Consider the following 24137-nt stretch of genomic DNA (forward strand, 5'->3'; position numbering starts at 1 on the left):
TGTAGAGCTGATTTGTATCAAGCTGCATGGTGTGGATATAAGGGAATTGTAGTTTTTAAAACATTAGTGTTTTTCTTACAATTGGAGGTTGTAAATAGTGAGTTGGGAGTATAGTGGGGGGTTTAGTGGGATGGTAAACACATCTATGTAATCAGATTTTAAATATCTAATTGTTAAATGGGGTCAAATTAATTAACCCATATTTTATCCATATTTGGTTAACTGCCCCCAGTAGTTGACTATACTCAGGTCAAAAGTTCTCTATAACAGTTGGTATGGGACCATAAGGGGATCTGTAGCCCTTTTTGTTGTTGAATTATAAGCCTTCAAACATGCACCGAGGTGAAGTTTCAAAGGTCAGTGTTTCAAAGCAGGAGCCATGTAGAATCTTCATACTAACATATGTTACTCTCCAGGTCACGGCCTTTCCAACGATGTATTTGGTTCAGCTATACAACAAAGTTTTAATTTTCTAATTTTTCTGACACAAGCCATCTCAGGTCTAGTTTCAGGGAGCATGCAGACTCAATATATAAAATAAAGCTTTTTGTTTGTTTCTGACTGTGTAAACATATTTACACACACACGCACACACACACGCACGCACACACACGCACACGTTTGTATCTATCTTTGTGAGGACATTCATTGACAATGCAATCTCTATGTCCTTACCCTAACCTTACCCATCACAACTAAGTGTCTGACCTGAACCCTGACCCTAAACCTGCCCAAATCCTCATTATAACCTGATCCCTAAAACCAGCTCTTGACCCTCAAACTGACCTTTACATGCTCTCAGAAAGTGAGGACCGGTCAAAATGTCCTCACTTTACTCTCTATCCTCACTCCGATGGTCTAAAACTCAAACTGGTCCTCACAAAGATAGTTGTACAAGTACACACACACACACACAGCTTATATGAATATCTATTTATCCTAATGCTGCTATGATGGTTAAAAACACACACACACACACACACACACACACGCACACACACACACACACACACACACACACACACACACACACACTAAAAGACCATGGTCTATGATGGGTAGTCGTCTCCTCTTGTACTTAGAAACATTATTATTGGGATTTAAAAACAAGAGTTCATTGCACATACTGTTGGCCCTGTTGCATCCTCTGTATTTATTTCTGTTTAAAGGTTTTTTTGATCTCTACGAAAAAGGGCAAATAGTTTTCTATTTACATTTTCCTCCTTCCAACACCTGTCACTGTGAGAAACTACAAACCCCATTTCCAGAAAAGTTAGGATATTTGTGCATCAGTGCCCATGGCATGGGTGAGAAGGTAAATTGCATAACTGATTATTAATATTGCCATGTTGTTTGTATTCAAAGCAATCTGACCCAACCCTGCTAACCGATCATCTGTATAACATGTGATTAACTATATGGTTGATATATATTTAGACAATAACTACAATGGTTTTACATAGTCAGTATTTAAGTATATTACACTGCCAGTAACTATCAGATGTATGAAACTTACATACTGTACACTATCTTAATATGTGAGCTGGTGTGACTGTGACCTCTACTGTTCCAAAATGTTGGCACTTCAGGTTGAATCTGAAAGCTCCCAGTTCTCTCTTTTTGTAAGGGTTGATGTGTGATGAGCCAAAGTCAACTCATTAGTCTGATGACAAATCAAATTTGTATTTCTGTTTCCATACACATATATACAGGTATCAGCAAATATTTACAGACATTATCAGTTGCAAACATAACCATGCTTATTACATGAGTATAATCTGAGCATATGTAGCAAAATACAGATAACTGCAGGAACAAACAACTGAGGAGTCACTTTGTCACTTTCAATCTAACTCACTTACAAAAACAGGATCTTTTGTCAAGACTTTAGAAACCTTTTCAAGTCATCAAAGTACAAGTCAAAGCAAAAGGGATTACAACTGTGACTTGAGTCCCAAGTCAAGTGACTTGAGTCCCCACCTCAGCATCATTATCTTCCTCATCATCATCATCATCATCATCATCATCATCATCAGAGCTGAGGTCACGTTGCCAGTCCATTTCCTCCATTTCCCCTTCATCTTCTTCCACCAGCCTAGGAGTTGGTTCGAGAATGCCTCTGTATGTGCATGCTACAGTCTGCTGCTTGAATCTGAGGTTATGCAGTCTTCTCTTAAGTAGACTGATGAGGCCTTTGGACGCCTCCTCTGTGAATCCATTGGGATAGCCTATAAGTCCACAAATGAAGAGTAATGGAATTACCGTCACACTAAACATTTTATCAGAGAGAGCTTATTTATGTTAGAACAAATGTTAAATACAAAGTCAAACTGGAAAATAAAAATTGGATCAAATAATCTTTGAAGGCCATATATCCTTAGTTCTTGAGCCAATACTAGCATGATTGCTTTTTCACTTGAAAATAGTTTGACCTATGAATTTTAAAGTGCATAAAGCCATATAGTTTGATTTACACTTACTTCCTGTTTTTATGCAATCTGAAATGGTGGCTATCAGTGTCTGGACCTTTGCAACGGAGTCCTTAAGGTACTGACAGTGCTGCATCATCTCCTTCACAAGGATCTGCTTTTCTTCTGTCAGTCGTGAGACCAGCATTAGTTGGTCAAAAAGCTTCTTCTTGGCGAGAATGTCTATACCATCTGAAGGAATGAAAAGATCATACATTAATAAACTAATTTGATGATGATACATTTTAAATAAACACAAAGTTAAATATTAATACAACACCTGTGTTTTGTTCCTGCCAAGGCCAGATCATGCTCTCTGCAGCTTTGTTGGAGAGTTTCTGCACAACTGAGTGTGTGTCCACAGGATCACCATCAGGTTGTTTGTTGTATCTCTGGATCTCATCTAGCAAGCGCTTCTTTTCTTGGGCAATCTTCTGAGTAATCTTCTGACGCCTTTTGTTGCGATCTGTAATAAGAGCAAAAACAATGGTATTACAAAAGAGCTGCCATGGCATTTAATGAACAGAAACAATATAACTTCCATCTGCATCACATACATTTACTAATACATACCATTCTGTCTATAAAGGTAGTGCTTCTTCTGACAAATGCTCACAAAGAGTGCGTCGATGGAGATCTGCAAACCACGAGCATCAACAGAACTGGCTGCTGCATTTCCTAAATTCAAGTTAAGAAGAAAGAGAAAAGTTTCAAACACCCTTAAGTTTTCTTAATTGCACATAGTACAGCAGCAACAGACACACTTTAGGACAATGTTTAATTTGGACAGAAATATCTATCTCGTATGTTTTTCTCATACCGTACTGGACACTGACTGCATGTTTCAGCAACAATTAGGGACCAAGCAACATAGGCCAAGAGGCATAGGCATCTAATCTGTGTGATATCTTTATTATCATCACTTTTCAAGAGTCTGTGTTTATGAGAGTCCATAGTCCACAGTCTTTCTTTATGAAAGTCATTGATGGGGGATTATGTCCCCTATCCATTCCACACATCGAATTTGGTGACCCCATGACCTTTATTGTAGCTCCACCAATAGGCCAAACTTAAAAAAACAAAAAAAAAAAACATCTCCTCTGAACTGACAGAAGTAACACGTGGTGCTCTTGCGGATTAAGAAAAAAGTGAAAACCTTAGGTTCATAGCTTCTCATTGGAAACAGAAACTAGATCTGTAGAAAACTGAGGGAGGGGTTCTAGCAGAACAATCACAGCGTTTGCGTCCGCATAGAATTGACGCGTTGTTACATTTTTGGAGAGGTGCACGTCAGGGTACGCTGAAGGGTACGCGCGCTACACACAGCCTACAACGTAGCTACGGCGGGAGTTCGACGCAGAAGTATAAATTGGGCTTTACTGGCACATTGTGCTTGGTCTGTCATTTCCTACCTCAAATAATATTGTTCCATTTTGGTCTGATTTGCATGAACATGCACCAATCATTCTGTTTTCATTGCTAAAATGTTTACTTTCTTTAAGTCAAAATACTAATTGAAGACTTATGACTTGCAAATAGTGCCCATCCCCACATCATAATTACAACCAAATTACTCCAACAGTGTTTATGTATAAAACAACATTGCCCTTACCGCTACTGGCCCACTGCTTGACATCAACAACCCACTGCTTTAGCATGTCATCACTGCAATGCAACTGGTCCTGCATCTTCTTCAGGTTCTCTGTTGCATCTAAGGTGTTTTCTACTGTCTGCAAAACAGCAATACACAACACACTTATCTCATAAAATACCAAAAAGTATATGTTCTTGCATGATTTAATATAATGACATATTTGACTACATATACATAGCTGAAGTGATACATTTTGGGTGGTCTTTAATTTCAAATTTAACGGTTTAAAATAGTCCATCCTTTTTCAATACATGAACATACCTTTTTGAATCTGGAAGACAAGGCAATGTGGAGGCCGTTCTCTTTACGTTGATTCCACCCAATAGCATGGACAGTAAGCATATCAGTTCTTACTGTAAAGAACAATAGAAAAATCACAATAAATTGTAAAATGTTAATGTGTACATTTACAGGGGAGCAGGGGGCAAAGAAGCTTACAAACCTGACTTGGACATGTACTTTGTGGTCAGGGCACATCTGGAGAGAAAACTATTGACTTGCTCCACTTCTTCACCAAGAGTGGTTCCGGCACCTTCCTGGTTCCTTGCATTCCACAGAATCTACAGGAAGCAGTGGACTTGTTAAACAGGGTGGACAACAGGGTGATCAATATTGATGCATATCCCAAGGTCACCAGCTGTACAGGAAAGCACATAGGGGCTCATGTACAACTCAAAACACACTCCTGGGTTGTTGTTTGGGTCACAACATCATTCATTGTGGTACTTTACATAAATTGTTGGCTACAGCACTCTGAAATGTAAAAGTAGTTAAAAGCATCACCTCGCATTTTGTATTGTGGGCTTTGGCATGCATCACGGACAAGCAATGTTTCATTTTCTTAAGAGGTTGAAGATGAGTCAGGGCCTCTGACACCTTCTCCAGGTATGGCACATAACGGCAGGTCACATCCATGGCCAAAAATGCAGCACCCTGGAACTCTTTTTGGAGAAACATTGGATATGCAAAGATTTCTCCTCTATACATATTCAGACCTTTTGGAAAAAAATAAAAATAAGTAGAGAGCACATTGCACACTGAAGAATAGGCTTCAGATGTTTCATCAACAAATAATTTTCATTGCAATTTATCAAGACCAATACCAACCTTTGAGGAGGAATCCATGCCTGCACACAGCAATTTCTACACCTTCTTCATCTAACTTGTTGGCCTGCTTTGATGTCTCTCTTGCTGCTGTCCAGTGGGATTCCCCACACATCGCTCTTCCTGCCGTCTACCAAAGTAAAAAGTTAAATAGCAGGGCTGCACGCTCAAACACACCAACAATTACAGTCTGATTAGATTTTGTCTTTGATTGCCTGACCCATCTTCCATCTGCAACTCCCTGGAGTATAACAAACCAATTGAAATTATTTGCCATTTAGCATGCAGAAGGATCATTGCAATAGTCTAACTTTGTCCGAAATTGTGTCAGACATACTGTATGTGCGGCAACCAATACTATACTATAGATTTACTGTGCCCTCTGGATTAGAATCTAGTTGTATTTTTTTTCATCCAGCTTTGCAACTTCACTCTTTGTGAAAGTCCGATTGCATCGCTAACCTCAGCAACCTGCCATTGCCATCTCAACACCTGATCAAAGATTCCCTCATCCGAACACATAATAAGGCTACCGTGTTTCCAAATTTACTTCCAATTAGTTATAAAATAAGCCAGAGATACCCGCTGCTCAGCCTGACTGAAAACTTACACTCTTGACAGCCCCCCGGACTTCCTCAACAAAACTGGACACTTCAGAGTCTTGGGATAAAAACACTCCATCAAAGAACCCTGGCTGTTCACTCCTACAACAAAATGTATTCTGGATAACCACTGTAGTAAGAAGTTTTACATAATAATAATGATAATAATAATAAATTATAATAATTGTATTTATATGACACTTTTTAAAAAAAACAAGGTTATAAAGTCTAACATGGATATTATATTCAACAGCTACAGTATCAACAGCTTAATTTTAAATAACAAAATGAGAACCATATTATTATGATAATGTTAATAGCAAGTACATACATTAACTACATTGGCTGTTTTTAATGTGTACACAAAACTCACTGGTTTGCTTTCTGGAACCTGTAGAGTTTTCTGTTGCCATCCACTGAAACAGCCACCATTTCAGGACTACAGGCTGGACAGACAAATGGCTCCTTTTCCAGAATTTGGTCCTCTTCAGAGTTGCAGTACACATATTGCAGAAAGCTCCTCTGAAAAGCATCTGCATTCACTTTGCCAGTCTGAAAAAACATTTATAGAACAGCTTTAAATGACAATGAACTACAAGGTCACCCCATTTATGTTTTGTCAATGTACCTTTTCAAACCCAAGAAAGGATGCAATTGGCAATGCTGTCTAATATGGTCTTCAGTTCAGTTAATTTCAGTAACCTGAAATATTACAGCCACTTGTGGACCTTGACTTCATATGTGGGTATATTTAAATTTGCACCCTATTTGGACTCGAACACCCTTTTTGCCATACTGTCCAGCCTTACAGCTACTTATAATAATAACGAATGCATTTGTCTTTCAGCTTCAAATTTTCACTCACTCTTCCAAACCGCTTTGTTCTCTGGTCCAACATTGCTGTGAAGGCTTTCACTGACATTCCTGGAGCTGTTGTCTTCATAGCTTCAAAGGAATGGAACAGATCTTGGTGGAAAAGTGTCTGTGCTTGCATGGTACCGGGCCAGTAACCACTCCTTACAAAGTCACTGACTTCTGGAGCCCATTGCTTATTGCAATGTTTGCATGTTAGCACCGGAACGTGAAGATTATAACGGCCTGAGAGCACATGAAAGACAAATAACTAACAAGGAACTAAAGTAATGTTAGATAAACAATATTTTTTTACCCAATCCTACCATTTATGCAAACCAGTATGATGGATCTACCAACAGAGATTGCAACATCACCAGTGTCACAGGAGCATATATTTTGAGGAAAGGCTGTTGGCAGCAAACAATCTGCAAGAGCAAAGGACAATCAGGATGACATTAAAGAATGTTTGGATTGTTAGCAAGTACTTGGAAAACATAATGAATCATTTAATAATGTTGTGTGTTGATGAAAAAATGCAAATCAACTGAAAAAGAGACACCAACCTTGTTCACAGATGATGTACTTATCATCATGGAGTTTCACAAACTCAGTTGGGGGAATGTATTTATAAAAGCCATACATGGTGGTCTGCCTACTGTGCAGAGTGTGGCGTTTATGTACCAATTGATCACAGTCTGCACAAAACCACTCTGAGGGCAAACATTCCCTGCAACGGATGATGGCTTCGGTCACGTGACAGTGGTTGCACTTCATCTGGACAATGTTCTCAGCAGACAACAAGTTGTGAATGTTTTGTGGCCTCGCCTGTTGCCAACATTGTTGGACCCCTTTCTGTCTTTGACACCAACTGGACAAAGATGGCTGCTGAGCAAAATCTTGCCCATCAATGCTCTCTGAATCTCGTAGAAGGTCCTCAAGCCTCTGCATATTAAAATCTTCAGAGAGAGAAAGAGAAAAATAAAAACATACTAGAAATCCAACATTGCAATTCCACTACCACTGACTTCTTTTGAAGCATTTCCATTGCTTTTAATACAGGGACAGTCCAGTGATAGCAAAGAAGGCAGAGGGTGAAAGGATAGTTGGAAATGGGCAATCAAATCCATGACCCTTAAGATTCTGTGTAGGTGCTGGCTGTCAGTAGTGTTGCCCACTTAATTGTGAAACTAAACAACAACCATGTGATTTTGCTGAGAAACAGTGATGCTATTGTCTAAAGTGTTCCTATTTCTGTCATGTTGACAGGGCTTGATGCACTAAATTGTGGTAACTTTAATATTTGAGGCATGTTAGGGGACTGTGGAAAAAGCATTTAGAAAAGGAACATCGTTAGATGACTAGGCTAGTTACTAAACATAGCAAAAGTGCAGGTATAATGAGGTTTCCTTTTTACGCAACTCCTTGTTTTCATTTGAAGCATACCATAGTATGAAAAGTGTTTTTAAAGTAGTTTTTCTACTTACCAGGATCTTGGTAGCTAGTACATGAAGCTGTGATGGTGGAACTAGCACATGAAGATGTACTGGTACCAACTGTTTGGAAGTAAAAATAACATAAACCACATTAGAATTCTTATTAGAGTACAATTCTTTCAAACTCTTTGCCAGATGTACAAAAATAAAAGCTGAAACCTTTGGCAAATTTGCAACATGGAAACTATCAAACCTATGTATTTGGCATTATAATGTCATTTACATTATGAATGTGCAAGCATACAGAATATTGAGTAACAACAGCATTATCAAACCAGCACCTACTCTAAATCACACAGCATTACTCTCCATTTTAAGTATTTGACATAAATTTGATAAGATGTACACTAACCAGCAGATGAACCTTTTTTCCTCCGCTTGCTGGTGGTCACACGCTGCCCATCACGGTCCCTCTTCCACCAGGTCACTTTAGATTGTCCTGTGACTTCAGCCTTCTGAGTTTGAAACTCTGTGTTACGTTTCTTTATGCGCATGTAATGAAAAGTAGATGGGTGAAACATAGGCATTAACTAACTGGAGTTAATTAATTACACATTTGTGTATAACAAGAATGAAACTTGCCTGTATCTCTTCAACAAATGCATCCCCGAGCTGAAGAACAGCTTCTAGTTTGTTCTTATTTCCTCTTGACATTGTGCTTAAACAGAAAATAAAGGTGTCAGTTAGATCTGAGATAACTTGCTGACTACTATAATTGAATGGAAAGTTTGGACCACATCAGTGATATGAGGGTAAAGGTTCATTTTTTTAATTTTCCGGTAGAGGATACTAGTGGTGTCTGACTATTTGCAGGAGAATGCAGATTTTCATTACAACCTTGGGTTGTAACTATAATGATATTTCTGTATTCAATTGTTTATTTTACCAAGGCTACAATTGCACACAAAGGGTCTAGTCAAAGGGTCTATTCTAAATCTTGCTTAATTTTCCTTTACATTAATCATTTGATGCTTTTATCTAATGCCACTTACAAATGAAGAGAGCAATAGAAGCAACCAAACCAACAATGTGCAGTTTAGGTAAAATGCACTATATATGATTACATTAGAAATCAAATATCTTGGGGATAGGAGTCTAATCCAACCCTACAGTATCATGCATCTGCAAGCAACTAGTAATGTCTGCGCGTGCCTGAATTATTCCATGCGCACTAATTAATCCACATTATTGACCCCTAGGGGGTCCCGTAGGCTTAGGCTAACCATGCCACTTTAGCTAAAAACGTTAGCAAACACTAATTCAGTCTGTTGCTTTTTAGTGCTGTCATCAGCCATGTCAAAACATGATTAAAAACTGTTTTTTATTTATTTCAAACTGCAACAGGCATACAGTAGAAGTTAGCTTAGGCTAATGTCAATGGTAGGATACCATCTGTGCTAACGGAGCAGCCCACGGTTCCACTAACAACTCATTTTAACGCATTACGCTGCCATTTTGACACATGACCCCATGTAACAGAAACACTGAAATAATTAAAATAATACAGTTAACACCGTAATCTCATTACAAAAAAGGACTGCTGCCCTTACTTACCTGTTTGAAGGTGTAACGGTTACGGTACGCGCATCAGGTGCAGGCGAACTGAGCCTCGCTGGTGACGTCATTGCAGTTGAAGGTGATGCGTGGTATTTAGACGCATCTGCTCTCCATCGAAGTTAATGGGAAGGATTGGCGTATCATATGCACGCAAAATTGGATTTTGGCGTATGCATTGCACGCAATTTGAAAGTGTAAAGTCGTGTTATTTATACGCAGACTGATGAGAACGGGTTGAGCAAAGAGATAGTGAACTCCTGACAAGCCTCTTATAAATGTGTGCATGACCTGTCCTGTGGTGTTACGTGATGTTTTACTCCATATGAGACTATTCTGAACCACAGTTTGCTCATTAAATTAAGATTTAGAAAGAGATTGTCTGTTTGTAGTCTACTTTTAACGATTATTTGGCCACCTTTTAAAATTAACTAGTGAAGGTAAGAATTAGGATTAAAACTCAAAAGAAACTGAGACCAGTTACAAAACCTAAACATATACAAATAATAAACTTATCTTTGTTTTGATTCTGATAAAAAATGACATTCATATAATAAAACTAAGTATTGTGTTGTTTAGATCATCATATAAGCAAAGCATGTGTTGTTTGTCAGAGTAAATGAGCTCTTTTAAGATGTCGTGTAGAGCTGATGTGGTTAGAGACACAGAAGAGGAAGGAAATGCTAATTTCAGTTGCTGACACACATTGTTCTCTCAGTACGGAAGAGAACGACAGTAACGTTTGTCACACAGAATTTGGTCTTTTATTTAAGCGAAACGCTTGTCAAATTTCATCATGTTGGACGTCCTGCTGCTCTTTTCCAGCATCTGTACAGGTGAGTTTGAGACTCTCAGCTCTTTTACACAGAGTTTGACATCTTCTCTTGTTTTTCCTCTGTCATCACATGATCATCAGACTCATATGGATGATATTTGTCAGTTATTATTCTGGCCTGCTTATGTCTCTTGCTCACACATAACAGCTCTATATAATGATATTTGTGTTTTCAGCTGTTGTTGTTGGAGCTCCACAGACTGGATACAGAGGAGAGAGAGTTGACATTAGATGCTCATATGAATCTGGATATGAATCATATTCAAAGTATTTTTGTAAAGGGGAGTGTAACTATGGATTTAGAAACATCATGGTTGAATCAGGATCTCCAGATAAAGACGAGAGATTCTCTCTGACTGACGACACGACGGCCAGAGTTTTCACCGTCACCATCACTGATCTGAGAACAGAGGATGCAGGCCAATACTGGTGTGGTGTGAGGAGGACTGTGACTTTGCCTGATGTCTATTCAGAGATTGTGTTGCTGGTTAAACTGGGTAAGTGCTTATATGTATTAGAAGTGTACCTGTAGTAGAAATGAACTAAAGAGGAACAGGAAAATTGGCCATCAAATAAAATAAGGCCACAATATTTTTTCAAAGCAGCTTCACAGTAATAAACAGGGAAATAACAGTTTCATTGTTGCAAAGTTAATACATTATAAAATCACTTATAAAGCAGCTCTACAGAAGACAATATAACAAATTATTGTTTATTTATTTTAAGTTGGATTAAGTGTCAGTGTTTTAGAAACATTGACTTTAAGTTGATCTTTCCTGTCATCCATCAGATAATAAGACCACTGAGGTTTCAGCTATCAGCTCTTTTACAAACACAACATCATCATATTTCAGTACAACAGAACTGAATCTACAATCCACCGGCATGAATCACACAGTTCATACCATCTCATCAGGTCAGTTCATCTGTCTGCCACTCTTTAAGACTCTTATTTCTTGAATATTTGAGTGTGGTGCCTCTATATATCAGTTTAAAGGACATTAAATGTGTGTTACAGGTCATGGCTCTGATTCAGGGTCTGTCATCTATATCTGTGTTGGGTTAGTCATCATCATCATGATCATCTTCCTCATGGCGCTGATGGTGTTGTGTAGAAAGAGAAGCAAGAAATCACCAAGAGTTACACAATCAGGACTTTCCCAGCACGGTCAGATTTAGATGCACGTTTCTCTAGAAACTAAACAAACACATTTACTTACATCTGCTCTCTAAATGTGGATTTCTCATAGACATCTATTGCTTTCATATATATGTAACGCAGGCCAGTTAGTAGTCGCTGTGCGAGTAAACCTCACTCCTCTGATCTCAATAGGCGTTCTAACGACAGACGCTATAAGCTGCAGTATTTACAGCGCCTGACTCTCACGCCGGAGACTAGGGTTCGAGGCCCGCACAGAGCGGGGCGAGTAGGGCCTGGGTTGAGGGGTCACATATAGCTAGTTATAAATACTATGTGAGCAGTGAAAACTATGCCGGAGTTTTTGAAAAAACTTTGTATAAATCAGGGTTTAAATGAAGGAATCATGTCTTCATCTGGTTGACCTTGTGGAAAAGATGTGGACAGTCAGTCATTGAGCTTATCTAAAGACGCAGATACACACACGTCTCTTTCTAATGTTTGCAGTTTGAATGTAACTTTATTTCTCCCCCTGTTTTGACAGTCGCCATCGGGCTTTTGCCTTTGAATACAAGAGCAGAAATCACTGCAGAGGTGAGTGTTTATGGTGATGAAGATGTGTCACGTGTCAATGCTTGTTTGGACTTTCAGTTTGTGTTTTGATTTGTTCCTGTTTTCCTTTGTTCTTTTCCCGCCACTCCTTTGTTGCTATGGTTACTGTCATTATCAGTTCAGTTGTATCACCTGTTTAGTCACCATCGTCATCTGTATCACCTGTGTTCTGTTAATCAGTGTAATCTGTGTTTGTATTTAAGTTCCGTCTGTTCTGTCAGTCTTTGTCTGATATCCGTTATATTTGGTGTGTGTTGCTACCTGTTCTGCTGTCCTGTATTTAATCCTCGTCTCTGTCTGCCTTCCTGCAACCACCCGTGACAAGATGATGATGATGATGATGATGATGATGATGATGATGATGATGATGATGATGATGTTATATCTGTGAGCTCTTGAAAACACCAGCTGTAATGTCAGTGCTGGTAAAAGCTGATTGTTGCTCATTGGTTTGGTGCTGCTAACTCTGAACATCTCTCTCCTGCTCACCAGCATCTAAAACTCAACATGTATCTGCTAGTGATAACAAATAATGGTTCAATGTTCAGATGTTTAAGGGTTTGGAAGATAACATGAGTTCTTTTGCAGGACATTGCCTGGAGTGACCATAATTATCAGGAAATCAGCGAGTTCCAGTGCAAGAACAGAGACACTATCTACACTACAGCAGAAAGTCCAGATGATTCAATGATCTACTCCACTGCAGATAATCCAGATTCAACAGATGAACCGGATTCAATGATCTACTCCACTGCAGATAATCCAGATTCAACAGATGAACCGGATTCAATGATCTACTCCACTGCAGATAATCCAGATTCAACAGATGAACCGGATTCAATGATCTACTCCACTGCAGATAATCCAGATTCAACAGATGAACCGGATTCAATGATCTACTCCACTGCAGATAATCCAGATTCAACAGATGAACCGGTTTCAACGATTTACTCCACTGCAGATAAACCAGATTCAACAGATGAACCGGTTTCAACGATTTACTCCACTGCAGATAAACCAGATTCAACAGATAAACCGGTTTCAACGATCTACTCCACTGCAGATAAACCAGATTCAACAGATAAACCGGTTTCAACGATCTACTCCACTGCAGATAAACCAGATTCAACAGAAAATGAACCGGATTGAACGATTTACTCTATTGCAGATAAACCAGATTCAACAGTAGATAAACCAGATTCAACGATCTACTCCACTGCAGATAAACCAGATTCAACAGTAGATAAACCAGATTCAACGATCTACTCCACTGCAGATAAACCCGATGCAACTGTAGATAAACCAGATTCAACGATCTACTCCACTGCAGATAAACCAGATTCAACAGTAGATAAACCAGATTCAACGATCTACTCCACTGCTGATAAACCCGATGCAACTGTAGATAAACCGGTTTCAACGATCTACTCCACTGCAGATAAACCAGATTCAACAGATGAACCGGTTTCAACGATCTACTCCACTGCAGATAAACCCGATTCAACAGATAAACCGGTTTCAACGATCTACTCCACTGCAGATAAACCAGATTCAACAGTAGATAAACCAGATTCAACGATCTACTCCACTGCAGATAAACCAGATGCAACTGTAGATGAACCAGATTCAACGATCTACTCCACTGCAGATAAACCAGATTCAACAGTAGATAAACCAGATTCAACGATCTACTCCACTGCAGATAAACCAGATTCAACAGTAGATAAACCAGATTCAACGATCTACTCCACTGCAGATAAACCAGATTCAACAGATGAACCGGTTTCAACGATCTACTCCACTGCAGATAAACCCGATTCAACAGATAAACCGGTTTCAACGATCTACTCCACTGCAGATAAACCCGATTCAACAGATGAACCAGATTCAACGATCTACTCCACTGCAGATAAACCAGATTCAACAGTAGATAAACCAGATTCAACGATCTACTCCACTGCAGATAAACCAGATTCAACAGATGAACCGGTTTCAACGATCTACTCCACTGCAGATAAACCCGATTCAACAGATAAACCGGTTTCAACGATCTACTCCACTGCAGATAAACCAGATTCAACAGATGAACCGGTTTCAACGATCTACTCCACTGCAGATAAACCCGATTCAACAGATGAACCAGATTCAACGATCTACTCCACTGCAGATAAACCCGATTCAACAGATAAACCGGTTTCAACGATCTACTCCACTGCAGATAAACCAGATTCAACAGATGAACCGGTTTCAACGATCTACTCCACTGCAGATAAACCCGATTCAACAGATAAACCGGTTTCAACGATCTACTCCACTGCAGATAAACCAGATTCAACAGATGAACCGGTTTCAACGATCTACTCCACTGCAGATAAACCCGATTCAACAGATGAACCAGATTCAACGATCTACTCCACTGCAGATAAACCAGATTCAACAGTAGATAAACCAGATTCAACGATCTACTCCACTGCAGATAAACCAGATTCAACAGTAGATAAACCAGATTCAACGATCTACTCCACTGCAGATAAACCAGATGCAACTGTAGATGAACCGGATTCAACGATTTACTCCACTGCAGATAAACCAGATGATCCAATGATCTTCTCAACAGCAAAGAGACCGTAATGACGTTTTTACTGACTGTGTCTCAGAGCAGCTTCATGAAGTGGAAGTTTAACCCACAATGCAACAGTGACAAAAAAAAAAAAAAAACCTTATTTGAAGAAGACACTTCAACTAGATCTGGGTTTAAATGAGGAGTCATGCCCTCATCTGCTTAATTTTGTGGAACAGAAGCTGACTGTCAGTCACTGGAGTAACCTAAAGACGCTCTTCAGCATTCGTTGATCTATTATAAAGTTCACAGAAAGTTTACAGTTTTTTGCAAGTTTTGTGTTATATTATGGGTGCTATTTGTGTATTATTTGTTTATTTATTTGAAATGCAGGCATTGGAATTAAACAGTTGCGTTTATAGTCAGGCAACTGAAATGACATAAAGGAAGAAGTGCTTTGACTAATTAAAGGTGCTCTAAGCGATGTTGGGTGACGTCACTTCTTGTTGACATTCGAAGTATTGTCAAACAAAACGGAGGCTAGCTCAACCCTCCCTCCTCCTCAACCCCTCCCCCTCCCCCTCCCCCTCCCCCTCCCTTCCGTGCTTTTCCGATGTAAATTCGGGACTTTGCGCGTTCCTTCTCCTTTTCCCTCTTCTTTGCTATTTGTTCGTAGGAACGTCGTCTCTTTGGTCGTGTGTCGCCCATATACAAATTCAAGAGAATATAATTCTAACGTTAGTCGTTGTCTCGGACATCTCTCCTCTAGCTAACTTCCCTCTTCATGCTTCTCACTCCTCCACCCTCCACACCCCCCTTCATGTGCACGCGCACTAACCCCCCAACCCCCACCCCATCATTCTTGTCGGTTATTGGCTGGAACACTGTTATGTTTCGTGGTCCAGGCTGGGCCAGTTCGTTTTTGTTGCCGTTTGTGGAGCCTGGGCTGTCTACAGAGACCGCGTTTTCTTACAGTGTGTTCAGGGGACAGGCAGCTAGCGGATAGTGAGGAGATGTTTGCTGGATGTGACAAAAAATGTTTCAGCCTAAAAAACGTGACATCGCTTAGAGCACCTTTAAATGAAAAGCAGAGCGGGAAACAGACATGAAAATAAATATAACAAATATAGAGCTTCCTAGCGTTGTGACGAATGGCTCATCTGTGTATAACAGGATCCTGATTAAAATCATAATGAGGTGAACCTTCAGTTTTTGGGTAAATTACTGCATTATAAATATTTTTTTTTTTATTTTTTTACTTCTATTTCAGTTGTACTTCTGCTTTAGCTGTTACTGGCTCCTGATAAATTGCTGGTGTGTTCCCTATATGTTTAAACATGTCTGCTAAATGAATAAATTTAACACATTTAATTCAACTCAAGTGAAATTGTGAGAAGCGTGTTCACTTCATATTATTACATTGCTTTCATTTGAAATCTGTGAGTGTAAGAAAGATGAACTAATAACTAATGAAGATAAGATGAAGATAGTATAACACAGGGTTTATTTAAATAGATCCAAATAGACAGCCAGCATGCGAGACAGTGTTCGTGACAATACCAAACAAGGAGTGCAGGTGAAGGAACAAATTCAATGAGGATAATTACTCAAACACAGCTTACACATATGCACTAATAAAGACAGTAACTATGGAGACGGACGATTGGAGGGAGTCAGAACAAGGAAACGAGTGACAAATGAAAACAAACTGAAAGTCCATGAACAAAACTACACAGAATGGTGATGTGACAAACGTGCTCAAGTTCATCAACTGAACTCTATATGTCAGCAGTGACTTTGGATAAAAAAAAATAATAATAATTCAAAATGAACACTATAAAATGTTTTAGTTGAGAGTAACCAGTGTTATAATAGAATAACTTCTGTTCATATTCACATGATGTGAATGGTTTGTGTGTGAATGTAGAGCTTTAGAGTTTATATGTGTTCATGTTCTCACTGCATGATTCACAGTCACTGGTGTTTCTCTCTGTCAACGACTCATCAAATAGAAACTGAAACAACAAGAACAACAACAGGAAATACTACAGTTCAAGACAATCAGACAAACACTAGTAAGCACACAAACTACACTACCCATAATGCAACTCTCTGATCTCATGATCACTCTTTGAAAGGAAATTGCTTTGAATATTTGTTGTTGTTATGTTGAGACACATATCTTAGCTAGTATAAGCATAAAATGATGCACAAATCAGCTTTCATGTGGTTAATTTGGTTTGGCATCAACCATAAACAGAAGTGTTTCCCTCTGAAGAGTTGAGGTTTACCATTGCAGTTTCACTTCGGTTACACAATATAACAACTGTATATTTACAATATTTGTAATATTACAGTAATCAAAATGATTGATACATGTTCAGTAGCAGAATCAGTTTGTGTTTCATCATGTAAATATCATGTGTTTAGCATTGCCTTTAGATCTGGCTTCTGTTGCTGGCGGTCTGGGTTCGGTTCTGCTGGTTCTGACTCTGTGTTCTGGAACCTTCATCATCCTGAAGAAGAGGAAGAGGAAATCTGGGACAGGTAACAGTTTGTTTGTGATTAAAATGTCCTAAAATGTTTTTAGTGTTTGAATTGATTTGACTTGAGCTGTGTCCGAAATCACTCACTCATTCACTAATCCCTATATAGTGTATGGCATTTGAGTGCACTATATCTGTGAACGACATGAAGTGAGTGAATTCGGACGCTGACGTTTACACTGCGTCGGAGAGGGTCCGATATATTCAGTGATCAACCGTAAATGAAAAACTGTCAAAATCTGCTCAAATCTACATTGCTTTAATGAATCGAGATTTTGAGACACTTTTCTGTACAAAACACAGTTTATAAAGTGTATATTGTATATATAAAGTTCATAGTAAGTTAGGTAGCTAAGTGGATAACAGAAAGAAAAACAAATGGTGTGAATTTCCATATTCTTTTTGTAATTAGTACTCTTCATTTAGTTAAATAAAGTAAAAAAAAAAAATATATATATATATGCCTACCCTTCAAACATGTTTGAAATATTTGGGGAATCAGCCCAATTTTGACCAGCGTATAGGCTGTCTCCTATTGCCAAGTCATACACAACCACGTCACATAGATCTATGTACTGTATATATAGGTTATATAGTATTATATGCAGCATGGTGGCTCATTGGTCAGCTCTGTTCCCGGTCCCCGGTTCGAGCCCACGGCTGAGCCAGGAGTTTGCATGTTTTCCCTGTGTCAGTGTGGGTTTGCTCCGGTTTCCCCCACACTCCAAAGACTCTTAGGAGAGTCAAAATTGCCTGTGTGTGTGTGAGAGAGAGCCCTGTGATGGACTGGCCATCTGTCCAGAGTGCTTTCCCCTGCCACTAGCCTAAGAAACTGGGATAGGCTCCAGCCCTATGACCCTAGAAGGTTGTATAAGTATCAATAAATTAATTTAGTGTTATAGCCCAGTGGCTGCAATCCTACAGCATGCGCATACACTAACACACACACACTCTCTCTAGTCGTTTTAGTTGAAAGGAGTGGCTGTGCTGCCTGTTCTCTTCTTTTCACAGAGTCATTTGCACACTCATCTTTATATTGTCTTTCTTTTTTCTATCCAAAGCTATAGCAGCAACATGCAAAGCTCCTCGTCCGTGTTTAGTGTGAAAGCTCATGTGATGCAGTACAGTTGTGCCGTGTATCAGCTGCTTTAATATGATTATCAGGCTAACTGACTAGTATCGTGTGCAATGGCTCGCGACCTCCAGAGTGTCCGAACTCGCACATTGAACACATTGCCCGTCTTTAGAGTCAGGGTTGCCAGATTTATGTAACAAAACTAGCCCGATTTCCCTAGCTCAAACATCAGACCTATGCAAAAATATGCAACTTCCATACCTAAAATAGATATTTTTACAGTCACTGTTATGCATCACACACAATTTTAACTTGAAAAATCACTGTATTGTCTAATATAAATGTAATATGGGTAAAATATTCCAATACAAGCATTATAATTAATAGCAGGGATGGGTAACGTCGGTCCTGGAGTGCCAGTGTCCTGCAGAGTTTAGCTCTAACCCTGATAATAACAACTCTCCTGCCTTCGAGGAATCCTGAAGGCTTGTTCAGGTGTGTTTGATCAGGGTTGGAGCTAAACTCTGCAGGACAGTGGCACTCCAGGACCGAGATTGCCCATCATTGATTTATACAATGCGTCAGACCTTCAACTTGCAGGGAAAAACAACCCAAGTTTAAAGCAGTCCAATTCTGCGGAGAAACTCATATTTGTCAGCTACTGGAGAGTTGCACTACATAGCGCCCTCTACAGGTGATGTAAAATACTACACAGCTTGCTCCTGTCACTATTAATGTTTCAAATCTCCATCTAAAATGACTCCTTTTGACTGAAATCAGCTGCAAACAGACAGTGAACTCATGAAACGACTCGTATACAAGCTAGTCTCAGACTCTCAAGCCTTATATTCATGGAAATACTCAACCTGTCCAGTGCTGTGATATTTTATATGAAACCATTTTGAACAGCAGTTTGCTCATTACATTAAGATTTAAAGATTACAGGGAATATCTGTACTCTAAAAATAAAAACCATTTGTCCACCACAGGTCCATTTAAAATAAACTAGTGAAGGTAAGAATCAAGATTAAAACTCAAAAGAAACTGAGACACAAAACCTAAAATATACAATATACAACTAAGTGTGCTGTTTAGATGACTATATAAGCAAACCATGTTAAGTTTGTCAGAGTAAGTGTGACTCTGGACCTCAAAACCGTCACAAGTCGCACGGGTATAGTTGTGTATATCAGCTTTAATGAGGAAAAGATTGACCCTTGTGACTGGTTTTGTGGTCCAGGGTCACGTGCTCTTTTAAGATTCTGTAGAGCTGGATGTGGTTAGAGACACAGAAGGGGAAGGAAATGTTAATATTAGTTTCTGACTCACATTGTTCTCTCAGTACGGAAGAGAACGGCAGTAACGTTTGTCACACAGAATTTGGTCTTTTATTTAAGCGAAACGCTTGTCAAATTTCATCATGTTGGACGTCCTGCTGCTCTTTTCCAGCATCTGTACAGGTGAGTTTCAGACTCTCAGCTCTTTTACACAGAGTTTGACATCTTCTCTTGTTTTTCCTCTGTTATCACATGATCATCAGACTCATATGGATGATATTTGTCAGTTATTATTCTGGCCTGCTTATGTCTCTTGCTCACACATAACAGCTCTATATAATGATATTTGTGTTTTCAGCTGTTGTTGTTGGAGCTTCACAGACAATTACTGGATACAGAGGAGAGAGATTTGAGATCAGATGCTCATATGAATCTGGATTTGAATCATATTCAAAGTATTTGTGTAAAGGGGAGTGCAACTATGGAAATAAAAACATCATGGTTGAATCAGGATCTCCAGCTAAAGACGAGAGATTCTCTCTGACTGACGACACGACGGCCAGAGTTTTCACCGTCACCATCACTGATCTGAGAACAGAGGATGCAGGCCAATACTGGTGTGTTGTGAGGAGGACTGTGCCTTTGCCTGATGTCTACTCAGAGATTTTGTTGCTGGTTAAACTGGGTAAGTGCTTATAGTATTTATTAGAAGGGTACGTGTAGTAGAAATGACCTACAAAGGTACAGGAAAATTTGCCATCAAACAAAATAAGGCCACATTATTGTTTCAACGCAGCATCACAGTAATAAACAGGGAAATAACAGTTTTGTTGTTGCAAAATTAATGCATTTTAAATCACTTCACTTTCAGCTATTAAGCAGCTCAACAGAAGACAATAGAACAAATGAATGTATTTAGTTCAATTCAGTGTTAGTGACACTGATTTCAGCTATAAGCTCTTTTACAAACACAACATCATCATATTTCAGTACAACAGATCTGAATCTACAATCCACCAGCATGAATCACACAGATCATCAAGTCTCAACAATTCAGTTCATCTGTCTGCCACTCTTTAAGACTCTTATTTCTTGAATATTTGAGTGTGGTGCATCTATATATCAGTTTAAAGGACATTAAATGTGTGTTACAGATCATGCCTCTCATTCAGGGTCTGTCATCTATATCTGTGTTGGGTTAATCATCATCATCATGATCATCTTCCTCATGGCGCTGATGGTGTTGTGCAGAAAGAGAAGCAAGAAACCACCAAGAGTTACACAATCAGGACTTTCCCAGCATGGTCAGATTTAGATGCACGTTTCTACAGAAACAAAACATTTCCCATAGACATCTATTGATTATATATATGCAGCTAGTTATAAATGCTATGTAAGCAAGGTGAAAGGATGAAAACTTTGTATAAATCAGGGTTTAAATGAAGGAATCATGTCTTCATCTGGTTGACCTTGTGGAAAAGATGTGGACAGTCAGTCATTGAGCTTATCTAAAGACGCAGGTACACACACATCTCTTTCTAATGTTTGCTGTTTGAATGTAACTTTATTTCTCCTCTTGTTTTGACAGTCTCTGTCGGACTTTTGCCTTTGAATACAAGAGCAGAAATCACTGCAGAGGTGAGAGTTTATGGTGTTGATCTTCATTATGGTGATGATGATGATGATGATGATGATGATGAAGATGATGATGATGAACTTATATCATGAGTTCTTTTGCAGGACAGTGACTTGAATGAACATCATTATCAGGAAATCAGCGAGTTCCAGTGCAAGAACAAAGACGTGGTGTCTTTCACTATCTACACTACAGCAGAAAGTCCAGATGATTCAATGATCTACTTCACTGCAGATAATCCAGATGATCCAGTGATCTACTCCACTGCTGATAATCCAGATGATCCAGTGATCTACTCCACTGCTGATAATCCAGATGATCCAGTGATCTACTCCACTGCTGATAATCCAGATGATCCAGTGATCTACTCCACTGCTGATAATCCAGATGATCCAGTGATCTACTCCACTGCAGATAATCCAGATGATCCAGTGATCTACTCCACTGCAGATAATCCAGATGATCCAGTGATCTTCTCAACAACAAAGAGACCTTAATGACATTTTTACTGACTGTGTCTCAAAGCAGCTTTGTGAAGTGGAAGTTTAACCCACAATGCAACAGAGACAGGACAAAAACAATCCCTTATTTTAAGAAGAAACTTCAGCTAGATTTGGGTTTAAATGAGGAATCATGCCTTCATCTGCTTAATTTTGCGGAACAGATGCCGAATGTCAGTCACTGGAGCTAAAGTTGAGTTAAGTTCAGAGAAAGTTGCAGTTGGTTGTCCTATTATACTCATTACGGGTGTTATTTGTGTATTATTTGTTTTTCATTTGAAATGCAGGCATTGGCTTGTCTGATCAAATGGGTTTACAGGGATACAGCTCAATACATTTTGCACAATTAAACAGTTGCGTTTACAGATGACAGATGACCGGACTAAACAAGAAAATGGAGATCGCTTCCATTGATTTTTCCCCATGGAGGGGAAACAAACAACTTTTGAAAAGAGAGGTTTTTATTTTCCAGAACAGCAGATCTATTAAGGAGTATGTGGAGGAGTTTTTCAACACCTGCCATCGAGCCACCTGCGATGACGTCTGCTTAATGGAGGGATTTCGGTGTGGACTGGACGAAGATCCCTGCTTCGTCATGCCTTGCGGCGTTCCCTTCTGGACCCTAGAAAGTTACATCACTTTCACCCTGTGGACAGAGGGATCCCTATTCACAGTGGGTGAAGCAGAGGATGACATCAGCCTCGTCCAGCCACACCTTGAAGTTATCTCGCAGCTAGACCCAGAGCTCAGCCCACCATCACCCAGTACCACGGAGACGACGATGCCTGAGCCCCCCATAGACGGAGAGCATCCAACCGCTGAGAGTGAGCCGCCTGTGATGACAGTGCCAAACATCGCTCCGGAGCCGATGCCCCAAAGGGAGTCTGACCAGGGGTGTGAGCCGGCAACCATTGTACCAGTGGGAGTCTTGGTGGATCTTGAGACTGAGGACTGTTTAATAGACTGGGACTCTGAGGTACTGCTTCCCACCCTTCCCCACCCTGAATCGTCTGTATTATCATCTGTGCCTTCATTGCCGCTGGTTCAGCCCAGCATAATGGCATTATTGTCATCCTGTATAGACTGTGTATTATCGTCTTACAGATCTCAGCCAGTCCCTCAACCCTGCCTCAGTTGGTTTCCTGCAGTCCTTCGCCTTCCCCCGTGATGCCTTCCCTTGCGGTGTTGTCAAGCCTAAGGCCATGCACTCACCAACCTCGCCTAAGCGTGATGATCTCTCGGCTCCACCTCCAGTGGCTGTTCCTTTCGCTCCGCGTCGGCCCGTCGACGCCACCTTGACTCCTCTCACCCTTTGGCTCCACCTGAGATCCCTGGCCTTGCGGCTTCACCAGGCTCCCTCGTCCCTCCGGCTTCACCTCGGTTAGCCCTCACCATGCCTGCGCTGCGGACATACGAGCCATTCGCCAGGCTCCGGCTCTCAACCCCTTTGGCTCCAGCGGGCTTCACCCTCCCTCCGCTCCACCTGGGTCCTCTGTCGCACTGGCTCCACCTCAGTCCCCGGATACTCCGGTTACACGTCGAACGTCCTAGCCTTGGTCTCCAGAGCCAGCGGTGTCACTCAGGCCCATCAGTTCTCCGTCTGCGCCCTGGGATCCCCTAACATCGACTCCATCATGATCCGTCGTCCTAACTGCACTCTGGGTCTGCAACATCTGGCCAATCCTCCCGTCACCACCTCGTCCTCCTCCAAAACCACCACCGACCTGCCCTCATCTCCTGTTTGTTTCTGTTTTGGTAATGGCGCGAGGTCGCGCCTTCTGGGGAGGGGCGTTATGTAACAGACACTTAGTTTCATTATCATGGACTTTTAGTTAGTTTTCACCAGTTTCCTGTCTTCCTTTGTTCAGTTTTCCCACCAGTCTATTGTTGTCATGTTAACAGAAATTATTACTTATTAGTTCAGTTGTGTGTCATTAAACTTGTTTGCCTTGCTATTTAAGTTGCTGTGTTTGTCATATGGTTATATATATATGTATATATATAGCTTTCCTGTAGCTCAAACAGTAGAGCGCTGGCGCTTGCAACGCCAAGGTCATGGGTTTGATAAATGGGGAAAGCAAGAACTGATAAGAATGTAAATGTGAACCTTGAAATGCAATGTAAGTTGCTTTGGATAAAAGTGTCTGCCAAATGCATAAATGTATATATATATATATATTTTTACTTCTGTTCCACAGTTTTACTTCTGCTTTAGCTGTTTTGGCTTC

General features: G+C 40.0%; 2 protein-coding genes across 2 annotated transcripts; one reads left to right on the plus strand and one right to left on the minus strand.

The window, feature by feature from the left end:
- Positions 1-1715: 1715 nt before the first annotated feature.
- On the minus strand, positions 1716-9947 carry LOC311278379 (uncharacterized protein). Its single transcript, XM_084389159.1, has 18 exons — positions 9731-9947; positions 8759-8834; positions 8529-8658; positions 8168-8236; positions 7247-7639; positions 7007-7108; positions 6694-6926; positions 6202-6380; positions 5837-5930; positions 5230-5356; positions 4906-5117; positions 4565-4682; positions 4384-4475; positions 4081-4198; positions 3042-3146; positions 2749-2934; positions 2481-2660; positions 1716-2228 (listed from the first exon to the last, which is right to left on the minus strand). Exons 1-18 carry the CDS (start codon positions 9799-9801, stop codon positions 1960-1962), a joined length of 2754 nt encoding a protein of 917 aa, XP_084245285.1. The 5' UTR covers positions 9802-9947; the 3' UTR covers positions 1716-1959.
- A 474-nt stretch (positions 9948-10421) lies between these two features.
- LOC311284121 (uncharacterized protein) lies at positions 10422-21920 on the plus strand. The gene is made up of 6 exons (XM_084398974.1): positions 10422-10566; positions 10742-11062; positions 11356-11481; positions 11584-11733; positions 12248-12297; positions 21514-21920. Exons 1-6 carry the CDS (start codon positions 10527-10529, stop codon positions 21904-21906), a joined length of 1080 nt encoding a protein of 359 aa, XP_084255100.1. The 5' UTR covers positions 10422-10526; the 3' UTR covers positions 21907-21920.
- Positions 21921-24137: the final 2217 nt, after the last annotated feature.

Source organism: Rutilus rutilus (assembly GCF_951802725.1).
Source record: "Rutilus rutilus genome assembly, chromosome: 2".
NCBI lineage: Eukaryota > Metazoa > Chordata > Actinopteri > Cypriniformes > Leuciscidae > Rutilus > Rutilus rutilus.

Excerpts from the sequence above, each read along its gene's own strand:
- LOC311284121 (XM_084398974.1), top strand. The coding sequence starts at position 10,527 with ATGTTGGACGTCCTGCTGCTCTTTTCCAGCATCTGTACAG. Across the intron at positions 10,567-10,741 it reads CTTTTCCAGCATCTGTACAG|CTGTTGTTGTTGGAGCTCCA; the intron begins GTGAGTTTGAGA and ends TTGTGTTTTCAG. Across the intron at positions 11,734-12,247 it reads ATCAGGACTTTCCCAGCACG|TCGCCATCGGGCTTTTGCCT; the intron begins GTCAGATTTAGA and ends CTGTTTTGACAG.
- LOC311278379 (XM_084389159.1), bottom strand. The coding sequence starts at position 9,801 with ATGACGTCACCAGCGAGGCTCAGTTCGCCTGCACCTGATGCGCGTACC. Across the intron at positions 6,927-7,006 it reads CATACTGGTTTGCATAAATG|GCCGTTATAATCTTCACGTT; the intron begins GTAGGATTGGGT and ends ATGTGCTCTCAG. Across the intron at positions 2,935-3,041 it reads CTACCTTTATAGACAGAATG|ATCGCAACAAAAGGCGTCAG; the intron begins GTATGTATTAGT and ends CTCTTATTACAG.